General features: G+C 34.1%; 1 protein-coding gene across 2 annotated transcripts in view; it reads right to left on the reverse strand.

Annotated features, from left to right (window-relative positions):
• The window catches only part of PAWR (pro-apoptotic WT1 regulator), a 190,571-nt gene that overhangs the window by 85,452 nt on the left and 86,747 nt on the right, over positions 1-18,372 (reverse strand). For both annotated transcript variants that reach the window (XM_047865731.1, XM_047865730.1), the window contains exon 3: positions 15,886-15,920. In XM_047865731.1, coding sequence (XP_047721687.1) covers positions 15,886-15,920 — 35 coding nt within the window. The remainder of the gene's footprint in view (positions 1-15,885; positions 15,921-18,372) is intronic.

An 18,372-nucleotide genomic window follows, 5' to 3' on the forward strand; every position in this document is an offset into this window, starting at 1 on the left:
CAACAAAATATTTATAAATAAAATTTAACACTCAAAAAATTGTATTAAGTGGAATTTATCCCAGCTATTCAAGGCTGGTTCAACATTTCAAAAATCAATTAATATAACTGACAGCTTTCCCCTAAGGTCAGGAACAAAACAGGATATCTACTCTCACCACTTTTATTCAACATAGTACTGGTGGTCTTAGCCACAGCAATCAGAGAACATAAATAAAAGTCATCCAAATTGATCAGAAGTAAAAATCTCCTTATTTGCAGATGATATGATACTATATAGAGAAAACCCTTAAGAATCCACACACACACAAAAAATACTCAAACGGATAAATGAATTGAGTAAAGTCACAGGATACAAAAATAAATGGACAGAAATCTGTTGCATTCCTATACACTAGTAATGAAGCAGCAGAAAGTGAAATTAAGACAATTCCATTTACAACTACATCAAAAACAATAAAACACCTAGGAATGAACTTAACCAGAGGTGAAAGATGTGTACTCTAAAAACTACAGAAAGTCAAGGTGACACAAAGAAAGACATTCCATGCTCATGAATTGGAAAAACAAATATTGTTAAAATATCTATACTGCTCAAAGCAATTTACAAACTTAATACAATCCTTATCAAAATACCAACAGCATTTTTCACAGAACTAGAACAAACAATCCTAAAATTTGTGGAACCACAAAAGACCTCAAATAGCCCAAGAAATCTTGAAAAAGAAAAACTAAACTGAAGGTATCACAATTCCAGATCTTGAGTTATATTACAAAGCGGTGGTAATTAAGACAATATGGTACTAGCATTAAAAAAAAAAAAAAAAGCATAGATCATTGGAACAGAATAGAAAACCCAGAAGTAAACCCACAATTATATGGTCAATTAATCTTTGACAAAGGAGGAAAGAACATACAATGGGAAAAAGACAATCTCTTCAACAAATGGTGTTGGGAAATTGGACAGCCACATGCAAAAGAATGAAACTAGACCACTTTCTTTCACCATACACAAAAAATAAACTCAAAATGGATTAAACACCTAAATGTGAAACCTGAAACCATAAAAACCCCTGAAGAGAGCACAGGCAGTAGTCTCTCAGACGTCAGCCATAGCAATGGTTTTCTAGATATGTCTCCTAAGGCAAAGGAAATAAAGGCAAAAATAAACTATTGGGACTACATCAAAATAAAAGGCCTCTGTACAGTGAAGGAAATAACAAAAGTAAAATACAGTCTACTGAATGGGAGGAGATATCTGCAAATGGCATATCAGATAAATGGCTAGTAACCAAAATACATAAAATATTTGTATAAATATATAAAGATGTGATACAACTCAATACCCCAAAAACAATCCAATTAAAAATAGGCTGAAGACATGAACAGATATTTCTCCAAAGAAGACATAGAGATGGCCAATAGACACATAAAAAATACTCAACATCAGTCATCATCAGGGAAATGCAAATGAAAACTACAATGAAATATCACCTCAAACCTGTCAGAATGACTAAAATCAACAACGCAAGAAACTACAAGTGTTGACAAGGATGTGGATAAACAGGAACATTCTTGCACGATTGGTGGGAATGCAAACTCGTGCAGCCACTGTAGAAAATGGAATGGAGGTTCCTCAAAGAATTAAAACTAGAACTACCCTATGACCCAGGAGTCACACTACTGGGTATTTACCCAAAAAATATGAAAACGCTAATTCAAAGGGATACGTGCACCTCTATTTTTATTGCAGCATTATTTACAAAAGCCAAGATACAGAAGCCTATCAGGTGTCTATCAATAGATGAATGGATAAAGAGGACACATACAATAGAATATTATTCAACCACAAAACAAGAATGAAATCTTGCCAGTTGCAACAACATGGATAGAGCTGGAGGGTATAATGTTAGGCAAAGTAAGTCAGTCAGAGAAAGACAAATACCATATGATCTCACTCACATGTGGAATTTAAGAAACAAAACAAATAAGCAAAGGAAAAAAGAGAGGGGGGAGACAAACCAAAAAACAGACACTTAAATATAGAGAACTGATGGTTACCAGAAAGGAGGTGGGTAGGGAGATGGGTGAAATAGGAGACTGGGTTGGGGGGGAGGGGCATGCCTGGGTGGCTCAGTCAGTTAAGTGTCTGACTTCGGCTTAGGTCATGATCTTGGTTCGTGTGTTTGAACCCTGTGTCAGGCTCTGTGCTAACATGTCTGCTTCAGATTCTGTGTTTCCCACTCTCTCTGCCTCTCCCCTGCTTGCACTCTCTCTCTCTCTCTCTTTCAAAAATAAATATTTTTAAAAATGTGTTTTAAGAAATAGGGGGTGGGAATTAAAGAGTACACTTATGATGAAAAATAAATAAAATGATAAAATAAAACAAAAAACAAAAACCAATAAATGTAACCCATCACATCAAGGCTGACAAAGAAAAATCAAATGATCATACCAATAGATGTAGAAAAAGTATATGACAAAACCCAATATCTATTCATGAAAAAAATTCTAGACAAATAAAGCACAGAAGAGAATTTCCTCATCTTGATAAAGGATACTGACAAAAACCTACATCATACTAAGTGGTGAGACATTTGAAGCTACCCTGCTAAGACCAGGAACAAGGCCAGACTATCTTTCACCACTCCTTTTTTTTTTTTTAAGTATGTTTATTTATTTTTTGAGAGAGAGGTAGAGAACACAAGCAGCAGAGGAGTAGGGCAGGGGAGGGCAGAGGATCCAAAGCAGGTTCTGTGCTGATAGCAAAGAGTCAGATGTGGGGCCAAAGTTGGACACTTAACTGACTGAGCCACCTGGGAGCCCTTCACCACTCCTTTTCAACATCTTGGAGGAACTCCTAGCTAATGCAACAAAACAAGAAAAGGAAATAAAAGGTATACAGATTGGGAACACAAAAATAAAACTGTATTTGTTCACAGATGACATGACATCACTGTTTATATATAAAACCCAAAAGAATCAACAAAAAATTCCTGGACCTAACAAACAATTATAGAAGGGTTGCAGGATACAAGTTTAATACACAAAAGTCAATAAATCACTTTCCTATATACAAGCAATAAACACATGGAATTTGAAATTAAAAACACAATATATTTATATTAGCTCCCCTCAAAATGAAATACTTAGGCATAAATCTAATAAGAAAGTACTATATCTATAAGAGGGAAACTACAAAACTCTGATGAAAGAGATCAAAGAAAAACTAAATAAATGGAGAAATATTCTTAGCTAATGAACAGGAAAATTCAATATTGGCAAAGTGTCAATTCTTCCCAACTTGATCTATAGTCAATGCAAGCTCAAACAAAACCCCAGCAAGTTATTTTGTAGAGACAAACTAATTCTAAATTTTACACAGGGAGGCAAAAATCCAGAATCTAACACAATACCAGAAAACAAAACTGGACGACTGGTTATACCCAACTTCAATACTTAACTATTAAGCTAGAGTAACCAACGCAGTGTGGTACTATTGAAAGAATAAATAGAGCAATGGAACAGATAGAAAGCCTAGAAATAAACTCATAGAAATAACCCATGACTGATCTTTGACAAAAGATCAAAGGCAGTACAATGGAACAAAGATAAAACAGTCTTTTCAACAAATGCTGCTGGAACAACTAAACATCCACATGCATAAAATGAAAAATTAAGACAAAGACCTTATGCCTTTTATAAAAATCAACTCAAAATGGATAACGGACATACATGTAAAATGCAAAACTTATATAAACCTTCTAGAAGATAACTAACATAGGAGAAAACCTAGAAAACCTCAGTTATGGAAAAGACTTTTAATATTCAACACCAAAGGCATAATCCATTAAAGAAATAGTTGATAGCCTGACTTCATTAAAATTAAAACTTTCTACACTGTAAAAGAAAATGTTAAAGAGAATGGGAAGACAAGTCACACTGAGAGAAAATACTTACAAAAAAACACACCTGATAAAGAACTATTATCCAAAATTTACAAAGAACTCTTAAAACGCAACAATAAACAACGCTATTAAAAAATAAGTCAAAGACCTTAATCGACACTTTATCAAAGATATGCAGATGGTAAATAAGTATATGAAAAGATGTTCCATATTATGTCATCAGGGAAATCCAAATTAAAACAACAATGCACACCCATTAGAATGGCTAAAATCAGAAACAATGAAAACCCCAAACACTACTGAAGATTAGAGCAACAGGAACTCTCATTCACTGCTGGTAGAAATATAAAATTGTACAGCTACTTTGGGAGGCTACTTGGCAGCTTCTTATAAAACTAAATCTACTCTTAACCACATGATCCATCAATCATGCTCCTTGGCATTTACCTGAAGAAAGTGGAAGCTTAGGTCTGCACAAATATCTGCACAGGGATGTTTATAGCAGCTTTATTCATAATTCCCAAAATTTAGAAGCAAACACAATATCCTTTCATAGGTGAATGGACAGATAAACTGTGGTAGATCTGGAATATTACTCAGTGCTAAAAAGAACCTTAAGTGCATATTAGAAGTGAAAGAAGCCATATGAGAAGGCTATATAATGTACGATCTTAATTATATGACACTGTGGAAAAGGTCAAACTGTGGAGTAAGATCAGTAGTTTATAGGGGCTAGGGCGAGATTTAAAAGGGGGAAGGATAAACAGGTGGAGTACAGAGGACTTTCAGAGCAGTGAAAATACTCTGTATTATACCATAATGATGAATACATGTCATACATTTGTCCAAACCCACAGAATGTATAACACTAAGAGTGAGCCATAACGCAAACCATGCATTTTGGGTGATTATGGTGTAATATGGAAGTTTATCAACTTTAACAACCATGCCTCTCTGTTGGGGAATACTGATAATGGGAGAAGCTATGAATAAGAGGAGGCAAGGTATATATTAAAAATCTCTATACCTTCCCCTCAGTTTTGCTGTTAATCTAAAAGAGCTCTAAAAAATTTGAGTTAAAAAAAAAAAAAATCACACAAGCACCATGGCACTTTAACTAATTAATCAATATCCTATTCAGAAAGGAGCCCACTAATTATGTACTTGGATGTGATAATGACAATATCAAAATGCAATTCAAGCTTCTAAGTGTTTACTCTCAAGTTCTGTTCTTATCTTTTCATAGGCTGATGACAAACAGTTCAAGGAGCACTTTAAGTAGCACTATGTATGCTAGAGAACATTTAAATTCAGACTTAAAAGAGGAATAAGAATGTGCAAATATCTACAAAGTGTACGTGGCCCATTTAAGAAACAGGAAAGTCCCATATGGCTAAGACTAAGGCATGGAATGTAAATATAGGCATGGTAAGATATGATGATAGAAAAGCAGGCAGGAAACCTGAAAGCTGTTTTATGGAAGAATTTGAACTAATGGTCTCTAAATTTCATTCATTACATAACCATGTTTGGTATGTGTGTTTATTTACTGTTTTTATACTGACTATTAATATAATCATATTATATAAAATCATATAATACATATACATCATTATACAAATATATAATATTGTAACATATATATGTAAACTATTATGATTTACAATATACTCATACTATTAAATTATCATCTGTACAACAAAAAACAGAACCTAAAGGGATGAAAAGAATTTAAAATTTACATTTTAATTATTTATGATACAAAATTTTTTGTTTTCCCAAAACTGACTATAATATTTTTACTGAAAGTACAGGTGAATATGCTCCATTATTTCTTAGGATCTTATTTTAACATTTTGTGATACAGAGATTCAAAGCACTAGCTCTAAGATCAGTTTGCATATTTGATCTTTAATGGCTGTCATAACAGAAATAGATAACTTAAAATAAGAATTAAAAATTTTAAAACCTTTCACTTAAAACCCAAAATAAGCAGGTAAGAAAAGATCTGATTTTGTAGATTTTGCCAGCTGGACAATCATGTGATCATCTTTGCATTTATATACTTGGTTTGATATTTTTTTAAAATTCTACCCCCCAGATTTATTTTGTAAACATTAAACTGGATAATAATTCATGTATCCATTTAACGTACAAATCACAGTATTGTGCAGTATTCAGAAAGTGAACGAAACATGCTTTCCTCAGGATATCTCCAGTAACAAATGACCATCTGACATATAAAGCAAGGGCATAATAAACAAACAGTACACAGTAATAGCTCTGAAGAAGAAATGTCATAGTGTTCTTTAGATTAAAAAGTAAATATAAAAGTTATAATATTTTCTTCCTACATATCAACATTATCTTGTGTATCACTCCACCTTGGAGTCTAGTTTAGACTTCATTTAAAGATCATAGGAAGTCATTAAACCAGGTAAAATGAAAAGAAGCATTTTAATAAAATGCACTGAAGAAAAAACTGGAGGTAGGGAGGTCAGTTTGGAGGCCATCAAAATAAACTACTTAAGAGATGCTGATGTCTTAGATTGGTGTGTTGGCACTGAAGACATATAAGTGATACAAACTAAATAAGTCTTGATAAATGACTGGATGTAGTTGATGTAGTGGGGGGAAAAAAACACAAAGAAGGGTCATAAGCAACACTCAGATTTCTGGTTTCAGCGAAAGTGGATTCTGACGCCAACTACTGAAATTGACCAGGTTTCACAAGTTTACTTTTGAACATGCTGACTTTGAGAAACTTCTGAGATATTCAAAGTTGTTGGTTATACAGGTAATAGAGCCAATGCTTGGGAGTCATCAGTATATGCACAGGTAGTAATGGAAGTCATTGAAGTAAAGGAAATTTCTGGCACAAATACACAGAACAAAAAGAGAATAAAGTTGAATACAGAGAGCTGACTAACACCACCACATAAAGAACAAGTACAGGAAAGGAAGAACTACAAACAAAACTAGGAAATAGCAGCAAAGTGGTAGAAAGAAAATCAAGAGAGTAAGGTATCTCTGAAGTCATATCATATTATAGAAGAGCATTAGAATCATTTTTAAAAAACTTTCCCCTTAAAATATTCAGTTACCTAAACCAACAACATTATTTGTGTAGAAATTACAATCCTAACAACCACAAACATCAAAACCTAGAAATGTGGATATCCCTTAATAACTCTGTATCTGCCTGAGGTACAAGCTTAAAACAGTATTTCAGAAAATTTAAACAATTAACAATTTCTAAGATTCTTCATATTAGGCTTGCCAATACATAAATGATAGTATTATACGAATTCAAAACAAGGAATAATTATTAGAAAACAAAATCAGTGCTGTATCCCCATTATGTACTAGACCTGTAAGAAATACTGTCAAAACTGTGAATATTGTTACTTGATCTTATTGCCAAATTTATATCTGTGTACTTTAAAAACAAATGCTTTCAAACTATTTTGAGGGACATATATGTACAGTGCAGAATACACAGAATAAAAGACTGTTTCATTAACTCCAAAAAGTCTGTAATACTCTACTCAGGAATGTTAACACAAATCTCTAACTAATATAATTCCAAAAAGAATCTCTTTTGTCCTTAGCTATAAAAAAAATACTAACTATAATGTCCAGAAAAGGGAAAAGAATAAAGTATCATCAAAGATAAATACTTCCATTTTCTGAAAGTTTTTCCCCACTGGGAGTTTTCACATCTTTTGTGGTAAGTCTAGGGAGGTGTTATGTTGGGGAATAAAACACTGTTTTCCTAAAACTATCATGAGAACAAGATTGGCACAGTATTATAAGATTAGAGCTAGAGGAATTTTCCACTAAAGTAGGTATTTTAAGGCTTAGCAATTATAAGAAATACAAGACTTATGAGTAAAATCCCACTTTTAGAATGGGTATCAAGAATTTAGCAGTATTGGATAAACCATGAAACCCTTAAATAACCAACAAGTACATGATTGGCCTCCATATTTTTACCATGTTTCACTATCTTATTCTCCCCCATCATTACTCCCACTCCTCATAACAGCCCCTTACTCTGTGTAGGTTTTCTCTTTCCTCTTCCTTTACACACGAGCGCACGTGCATACACACACACACACACACACACACACACACACACACACAACTAAAGGTCAAAATCAAAAGCTCTCAGACTCTATTCAAACTATGATATATATTAATTGTAGGAAATGAAAAATATAAATCAATTATCTCCAGTAATCCCACCAACCCAGAGATAATTGCCAATACATTTTACAACATAGTAGTTCTTAACCTTTTATACTCAGCTCCCTTTGAAAATCTATTGAAAAGATCTGTCCCAGATAAACAATAAATTATTTTACATAAATATTAGTTCATCAATAGATTTCAAGTTATAAACACCTGATCTATGTTATGAGACTTTGTTTTGTATCATACTTTGTAATATGTTCACCCTCTCCCCATTTAACATAAATAGGTAATTATTATCCTATATAATTAATAGTTTTCTACATCATCAGTTTAATGTCTGCATTATAACTATACTATATTAATTTTTGGCATATTAAATAGAGTGAATTAACCTAAAGAGATAAAATATGACAACTATCTCACCATATATACCCAGTTGCTCAAATTTTACTACCTGAGGGATAGACAAAACAAATCCAGAAAACATTCTTCCAGATGTAAGTCACTATACTTGGTAAAAACAGCTAAAATTATATGTGCTTCATTTTTATCTTAATGTGTGTGGGCGCCTGGATGGCTCAGTCATTAAGCATCTGACTTTGGCTCAGGTCATCATTTGTGATATCGGCTCCATATCACCATTCATGAGATCGAGCCCCGCTTCGGGTGAACCCCACTTTTCTCTTTCTCTTTCTCTTTTTCTTTCTCTTTCTCTTTCTCTTTCTCTTTCTCTTTCTCTCTCTCTCCATCTGCCCATCCTAGATTCTCCCTCTGCCCCTCGCTCACTTGTGCCCTCTCTCTCAAAAAAAAAAAAGAAAAAAATGTATCACCCAAACAGCCAAGCATACTACCTTGCATCTCACAACTATTCAAAACGTATTTGATAAAACATCCATTTTATTTTTTTCAGAAAAGTCTTCAACTAAGCAATATGAAAAATGTCTATGTATTTATTAAGAGTAAATAGGAACCACAAAAAATTTACACATGAATGTTCCTAATATGTTCACATAGGCCAAAAAGTAGAAACACCCAAATGTCCATCCTGTGATATTATCCAGGCAGGCTACAACACAGATAAATCTTGCAGACATAATGCTAAACGAAAGAAGCCAGACCAAAAGGCCACATATAGTATGACTTCATTTATATGCACTACCCAACATAGGCAAATCTATAAAAACACATAGCAGAGTACTGGTTGCTAAAGCTAAGGGGAAGGCGAAAATAAGGACTGGCCGTTTCCTGGGTATGAGGTTTCCCTTTTTTTTTTTTTTTTTTTTTTTTTTTTGGTGGAGAGTAGTTCTGGAACTAGATAGTGGTCATGGCTATACAACACTGTGTAAGTAAGTACTATGAACCACTGAATTGTACACTTTTAAACATCATGAACCATTTGAACTGTATCTCAAAACTCTAAAAAAGAGATTAAATATGGAATAGCAAGTTCAGATTAGTGATCAATATGCAAGGAAATATAATACATAAAATGCACTTAAAAATGATACTGCACAAAATATTGTTACATAATTTCTCTTTCATGAATATAAAGATAACTTTAGATTTTGTTGGAACTGAAGATTATAAGAACAAAAGTTATTTTCCCATACTGCAGCCAAAGTAAAGACAGCTGAGGAGATTCTGTGAAATCTAAAGCCACTGAAGTGGAAGTTACTTTGCAAAAAGAACTATGTTAAACAAACAAAAAAATCTAGTTACTGGTACTGTCCAGTTACTTGGGAGTCAAAATAAGCTAAATCAAACTCTGAATCAAACATCTTACATTCTACCTATACTAGGCAAATTAACATTAACATAAGGTAAATCAACATATGTTGATAAAATCAACCAATTAATATCTGTCTTATCTCACACAAGTCACTAAACTTCACTGTACCTCAGTTTGCTCATTTGTAAAATGAGTATAAAGAAACATTTCCCTCATAAGGGTGCTGGGAAAATTAACTGAATTAACATATAAGGAAAGTACTGTTAAGAGTGTATGGTACATAATAAATATTATGTAAATTTTAGCTAATAATATTTACAACATAGATAAAAGTTCACAAATCCACAAGGAAACAATTCAGTCCACAAAATGTACCAGTGTCTCAATTACTTTTAAATGATCATTTTTTGACATTCATGTCATTTGCAAGATCCATTAACCAGAAGAACCACAGTTAGAATACTGTATGCCTTACACCATTTGGTAAAATACAGAATATACTAATACAAAAATACGACATCTTGAGAAGGAATAGATTTCATTAGAAACAAGTCCCAAGACGACTTGTTTCTCTTCAACTACCAAAAGATACCTTTCGTCTTTAGTCTGTAATTCTCACCTACAAAGAATTTCGCTGATTGTTTTGGTTTGATCCCTGACCAACAAACCGAAGAAATTTCTGGTGACTCAGTGGTTCTCAAAACATAAGTGCAATCAAACAAGAACTACTGGTTTTAAAACAATGGTTATAAAGTTCTATTTAGAAAAAAGTTGCGACATCGTAAATCTTGCATGAAAATGGTTTCTGAATAAATTATTCACTTTCTAAACTTACATAGGTTCTATTCAATTTCCAATGAAAGAGTTTAAGAATCAAGTGACAAATAAAGGTTTGAACTTCTCTGTATATTAGCTCAAAAACAACAGATCTGAGATAATAAGAATTTGAGATATAGTATCTTTTAAAAGTGAGGCCTCTCTTTTTCACAGTAAGTGAAGTGTAAAAAGGAGAGTTATCTGAAATCAGATGGGAAGCTGTAACACCACACACGAATGGCCTGTGGCTCATACGGAGGTAAGTTGGTAGATGTGTGACGTGTATATTTTGTGTATTCCTCTGTGGTTCAGTTGAGCTGGATAGTTTTCTATGTTTGCTTAGTGTTTCTGATGAACAAAATTGTGCATAAGCAAACATAAAATTTGTGTTATGGTCAAATTATTCCCTAAGATATCAACTGGGACAAATTTTAGTTTTCAAAAACAAGTATTATAGCAGAACTGACTGTTAGAGAACGTTGGCTCTTAAGGAAAAGAATCATAGTCACATTTAATCCAAATAAAGAATAAGGGCAGCTGGAAGTCTCAGAGGAACATGCAACTCTTGATCCCGGGGTTATGAGTTTGAGCCCCATGTTGGATGCAGAGAGTGCTTAAATAAATAAAAATAAAAAATAAAGAAATTATGGGTCACCAAAGCAGTTACAATGAGCAGTTCTGTACATCACTGAAAGGGAGAAAAGCAGAGAACGCTATTGATACTAGCCATTCTCTTTAAAACATAAAAGCTGAAGTAATATTAACTAAGCAGCACACCAGAATACAAAACTGTATGTCTATTATGCTTACAGTTAAACAAATAAAAAGCCTAAAGGGGCACCTGGGTGGCTCAATCGGTTAAGCGTCCGACTTCAGCTCAGGTCATGATCTCACAGCTTGTGAGTTTGAACCCCACATCAGGCTCTGTGCTGACAGCTCAGAGCCTGGAACCTACTTCGGATTCTGAGTCTCCCCTCTCTCTGCCCCTCCCATTCTCATTCTCTGTCTCTGTCTCTCAATAAAAAATAAACATTAAAAAAAAAAATTTTTTTAAGCTACATAAATGAAACCTAAAATTAAGGTTACTAGAAAGGAGGATGACTTAGAAGCACTTATGACTTGGCATAATTACTTAATAAAGTAATTAATAACTGAATTAAATATATTTGTGAAAACAAAACAACCAGTTAATTACTATGTGAGAATAAAACTTAGTATTTGTCTTAGCTTGTTTCCCATGTTTTTTAATCAGAACCATTCTTGATGGTTGAATTACTTAAATAAAAATGGTAAATTATACACCCTGATTAATCCTACCCATTGCAAGCATTTTAGAACTGTCTTTTTTTTGTGAAGTGTATGACAGTTTTATTTAGATATCATATTGAGCAGACTATCTATAAGCACACATCTAATAATCTGTCTTGCCTTTGAAAAAAAATCCTTGTTTTAACCAACGCACTATGAACTTAACCAAGTAAGCATATTAACAAAGTCACACATTGAAGAAAAAAAAAAGCCTACAAATACATGCACTGACACTGATCCATCTTCCTAAACCTTTGAATTCAGAAATTTCATTATCTCCATCTCCAAACAGTTTCTAAACATGTTTCAAAAAGGAAATTAGTCAGGGGGCACCTGGTGGCTCGGTCGATTAAGCAACTGACTTTAGCCCTGGTCATGATCTCACAGTTCCTGAGGCTCTGTGCTGACAGCTCAGAGTCTGGAGGCTGTTTCAGATTCTGTATCTTTTCTCTTTCTCTTTCTCTTTCTCTTTCTCTTTCTCTTCCTCTTTCTCTTTCTCTTTCTCTTTCTCTTTCTCTTTCTCTTTCTCTTTCCTCTTTCTCTTTCTCTTTCTCTTTCTCTTTCCTCTTTCTCTTTCTCTTTCTCTTTCTCTTCTCTCTCTCTCTCTCTCTCTCTCTCTCTCTCTCTCTCTCTCTCTCTCTCTCTCTCTCTCCCCCCCCCCCCCCCTGCTCGTACTCTGTCACACTCCCTAAGAACAAAAAAAAAAGGGGGGGGGGTGAGGAATAACACTTAAAAAAAAAAAAAAGGAAATTTAGTATCAGTTTTTAAGAGATGCTCTAGATAAACAAGTTGATTCAGTAAAATAAGCCTAACTAGATTGAGTGTATAACAAACTCAGTGCTCAAAAAGTACATTCTTGATATTTGTAAGAAAAAGTTACATATTAAATTCATATTTATAACAGCACACATACAAACTAGTCTTGTGGGTTCTTGTATCTAATGATTTTCTAAGTGTATTCATTTTGAAAGAGAGAGAATGAATGAATGAATGAATGAATGAATGAATGAATCCCAAGCAGGCTCTGCACTGTCATCACAGAGCCCTACATGAGGGTCGAACTCACAAACCCATGAGATAATGACCTGAGCTAAAATCAAGAGATGGATGCTTAAACCAACAACCGAGCCACCCAGGCGTCCCTGTAATGATTTTTAAGAGTCTGTCTAGCTGTGTACAGATGAGTTATTTGATGTACTGAAAATATTTTCTAACATATGAGGTCAAATTTCTAATCTTTAGCCATTCTTCCTTTTTTTTAAATCCTCATTAGTCGGCAGACACAAATCACCAAGGAACATCCATTCCCTAGTCATTGCTACAACTTGCTGACAAATTAATGAAAGTAACGAACTATTGATGCACAATTTAACAAATTCCTCTAGATAAGGAATTGATAATTTCAGATACAGATCTTGAGTTTTATGTTTAGTTTTATTTTTTTAGTATTTTTTTCTTTTTAGACAGTATTCAAACAACGAGTTGCTGTAAGTCAGTGAATAATGACTAGAAGCTTTTAAAGAATGTATGTTTTATAAACAATATTAAACAGGGCTAAACCTTTGAAAGCTGAAAAGTAACAAAAACATGCTCTAGGTAACAAAAATAACAAAAGTACCAATACAGTAATAGGTCCCAAGTAAAATGATCTAAAAAGCTTACAAAAACACATACATGATGGAAAACCAATTTTCTTCCTGATTTAACACAATGATACATAAAGTTTTTGATGAGTATTTATAAGAAAATTATTCCCTTGTTGATTCTACTTAACACTAATCTGAAAAGTATCAATTATAATTCAATGTTTATTATTTAATAAATAAATACTTATACATTTGTTAAGTTACTGAAGTTTATCTTTATTCCCCAAACCAAAAACTAATGGTAAATTTTTTTTTGGTTTGAGGTAGCCTGAAAATACACCAAATCAGAGCTATTTGGCAATAATTTCTGGCAAAAGAAAAGATTTCCAGTTTAAGCTATTCATGTTAAGTAGAAATTATTAAGCCATGTATAAATGTTAGAAGCTTAGAGGCACCTGGGTGGCTCAGTTGGTTAAGTGCTCTGACTCTTGATTTCGGCTCAGGTCATGATCTCACAGTTCATGAGTTCAGGCCCTGCATCAGGCTCTACGCTGGCAGTGCAGAGCCTATTTGGATTTTCTCTCTCTCCCTCTCTCTTTTTGCCCCTACCCTGCTCATGCTCTTGTGCGTGCTCTCTCTCTAAAAATAATATTTTTTTTTAAATGTCAGAAGCTAAAAGGAATCACAGGTTTCATTATACCTAAATCAAAATTACTCAGAAATGAAAATTAAAGAAGCAGTAACAAATATAGTTCACCTGAGACAAGTTTCAGACCTACTTAATTCAATTACTGATTATCTTGGCCTTACTCCTTTCTACCACTAATAGATATTATGGCCCATAGTAAAACTTAAAAATTAAATTTTAGGGGTGCCTGGATGGCTCAGTCAGTTGAGCACTGAACTCTTGATTTCAGCTCTGGTCCTGATCTCACGGTTTGTGAGTTTGAGCCCCGTGTGAGGCTCCTTGCTGATAGCACAGACACGGAAGCCTGCTTGGGATTCTCTCGCTCTCCCTCTCTCTATGCCACCCCCCACATCACACTCACGTGCTCTCTCTCTCTCAAAACAAATAAAAAAAAATTTATTTATTCAATTTGTGTATTTATTTATATGTATTAAAATTAAAGTTCCTCTTAATCAATGTTTTATTTTAGATGGAATGTAATAACCAAAACTTTCAACAAAATACTTTAAACTTTAACACACAAATAGAGGAAATAAAAGGTTTTATATGTATGAATTTAAGTAGATGGTACAAGCACGTGTGTTCTGAGGTCAGGTTGTCGGAGTTCAAATCTAGACTCTACTGTTCACTAGCTTTGTACCCCTGTGAAATTATTCTACCTCTTGAACCCTACTTCCCTCATCTACAAAACGAACGTAAATACTGTACCTACTGTACCTATCTTTTAAGATAATTGTCAGAATTGGACGCGAGATTTCTATGTAAAGCACCTTGGACTTTATAAACACTTGATAAGGTCTACCATGACTCTATGATTGTTTGCACACGTATGACCACATCTTCTGTAATCTTTACGACTTCAACAGGGAAAAAGGAAGCTAATAGCCCAAGAATCTCCATTAAACAACTTCTCATATCTAATTCTGCTTTTCTTCCTATACAGGTACATATACACTCAAACACATTTTCTGGTAAAAGCAATGCTCATTGTGCAGAGGACTTGGTATGGTCTGAATGTTTTAAGATCCCCCCAAATTCGTATGTTGAAATTCTCATTCACATGGTAATATTAGGAAAGTGGGGTCTTTTCGCAAGTGCTTAGGTCACAAAGGTGGAAACTCCATGGATGGAATTAGTTCTCCGATAAAAGAGACCTGAGAGAGCTCCTGGGCTCCTTCTACCACACCAAGGACAAGACAAGTAGTTGTTAGTCTGCAACCCAGAAGAGGGCCTTCACCAGAACCTGACCTTGCTGGCTCTCTGATCTCTTACTTCCAGCCTCCGGAACTATGAGAAAAGTAGTTTCTGTTTAAGCCATCCTTTCTATGGTGTTTTATTATGGCAGTCCAAGCTAATAAAGATAGTATAAGTATTTTCAATGTTCAAATATATAAGGGAAACTGATTCTAAGTTTTCATTTTGCTAATTTCATCAGTCCCATACAAATTCATGGTATGTACAGTTTTCCAAGACAGCAGGGTATCTCAGAATAAATCATGGTCAGACAGAAAGGACTATACTCCCACCTACAAATGTAATTTCTTAAGAGCATGATATTAAGGTTTCTTATTTTTCATCAAGGTGTTTGAAACAGTTCTAGTTAGTTAAGCCATGTCTAACTATATGTTGTAGGTTAAAACTTAAGGATTCTTACCTTTTATATCTGCCTGAAACTGTTCTAGATGGCTCCTGTAAAGTAAAAATAATGACATCAGTTTGGGTGTGTGTGCAAGAACACAATTCCAGATTATATAAATCAGTTAATCATGTCTAATTTTGAAAGAAACTAATATGGAACAAATATCAATACTTTTAAAAATTCACAATGCTGGTCAGACTAAACAAGACTCTACATCTGATTTTTCAGACAAAACCATTCACTTTTTTAAGTGTACTTTTAATTTAGAAGATTTTTAAAACTCAGAAAATGGAAAAAGTAAGCATCATTCATCAACCAATCAACTTTTTTTTGGAAGCCAATAAGCATTAACAACACAATTAGCGGGGCGCCTGGGTGGCTCAGTCGGTTAAGCATCCGACTTCGGCTCAGGTCAGGATCTCACGGTCTGTGAGTTCGAGCCCCGCGTCAGGCTCTGTGCTGACAGCTCAGAGCCTGGAGCCTGTTTCGGATTCTGTGTCTCCCTCTCTCTCTGCCCCTCCCCTGTTCACGCTCTGTCTCTCTCTGTCTCAAAAATAAACGTCAAAAAAAAAAAAATTAAAAAAAAAAGAACACAATTAGAATCATATACATCTCCCTCCACTTTTTTTTTGCCCTCGATTAAAAAAAAAATTCACCACATACATATAATGATTAATGCCTATTTTCAAAGACACCTAAAAATAAAAAGTAAGAAAGTATAATCAGCATAAAAGCTGATGGTAAGCTATCTAAAAGGTTGCTGAAAGTTAACATTAACCATTGAGGTGGGGAAATTATTACCTTGCAAATAACCAGGCATTTTTCTGTTCAATCTTTTAATAACTCAGGCTCTTCAAATATTTTTTGCAATTTCATTTTAATAAAACCAGTCAAAATGAAATGAGTCGTTTTAAAAAATGTTAATTCTTTTCTTCTAGTTATCATTAAAAATCTCCAAGAGAGACTCTACAGTAAATAACAAATGATGTTAAAATCAGAGAATAAGCTCCCTTTATAAAATGACTAGATTCCAGACTAAAACAGCAAATACTGATTGCATGGTACAATAGGACATTATACAGTACAGCAAACCATATGGTTAACAGTAAGATTTAGATCCAAGTTCCAACCAGACAGGCTTCAGTAGCTATGAGACTATGGGTAAGTTGTGTTGTTGGTTTTTTTTGTGTGTTTTTTTTTTTTTGTTTTTTTATGTCTATTCGTTTTTGACAGAGACAGAGCATGAGCAAGGGAGGGGCAGAGAGAGGGGGAGACACAGAATCCGAAGCAGGCTCCAGGCTCTGAGCTGTCAGCACAAAGCCCAACATGGAGCTCAAAGCTCAAGTCAGAGGCTTAACTGACTGAGCCATCCAGGCACCCCTATGGCTAAGTTTTTAAACTTCTATCAGTCTCAGTTTCTCATCTCTAAAATAGGAGTAACATTGTGTATTTTATTAGATTATTGGGGATTAAAGGACATGAATGAACAAAAATTTGCACAACTCCTTTACAATAAGCTTACAATTTATATTCCACAACTCAGACATTTTTTAAGCAGGAATATGAAAAAATCTTTACTAACTTTTCTATGTGGAATTTCAGTAAATCTGTCTCAATTATTCCAAGTCAGTATATTCCCATTAGGAAAGCTTAAACTGCTTATTTGAATATGTTTACCTCAACTTTTCATGTATGGCATACGTCTTATTTTCTGGAAGACAGGGATTCCCACCTTTGAGTCTTTTTCCTCCAAAACCTCAGCTCAAATAATATACAATCAATATGTATGGACAATGTATGGAAATAACTCCCCTAACAATGTGACACTACAGAAAAGTACCTCTTTGGAATTTACCAGTTGCAGAAAATAACCAGGGGACAGACAGATACTAGAAGTGTCCATATGCATGAGTTTGACCCCTTACCAGGATTACCTCTGGAGAAGCCATGCTTTGACAGTTGGTTTAAAGATATTTTAACTCTCCTTTGGGCATCAGATGTTTTTACAAGAAGGGACTGTAACAAAGCTTAGCAAGTAAACTTTCTCGAAAGAGTCTTTTATCTGTTTGTCATTAAAGTGGCAGTTCCTAAAGACAGGGCAGAGTATTTGTACCTTATACGTCAAACATGTAAAACAAATCTTCTCTGAAAATATCTCTAACAAATAACAACAAAGAATATACTTTATAAAACCTAGTTTTAACATTATTTTTGAAACCAAAATAACTAGGTTAAAATGTTTAGTCACTGGTTATTTAGATAAAGTAAAAAGAAATACTAAGCTTATATGTATCCATTTAAAGTACCTTTTATGGAATGTAGATGATAATGATTTCATATGAAACTTTTACCCCTAAAGTTTCACAAACAGTATTCAACATTTTTTATTAATCTTTCTATTTATTTATTTATTTTGGGGGAGAGAAAGTATGAGCGGGGGAGGGGCAGACAGGGAGGGAGAGAGAATCCCAAGCAGGCTCAGCACTGTCAGTGCAGAGCCCG

Source organism: Prionailurus viverrinus, chromosome B4 (genome assembly GCF_022837055.1).
Source record: "Prionailurus viverrinus isolate Anna chromosome B4, UM_Priviv_1.0, whole genome shotgun sequence".
Lineage (NCBI taxonomy): Eukaryota > Metazoa > Chordata > Mammalia > Carnivora > Felidae > Prionailurus > Prionailurus viverrinus.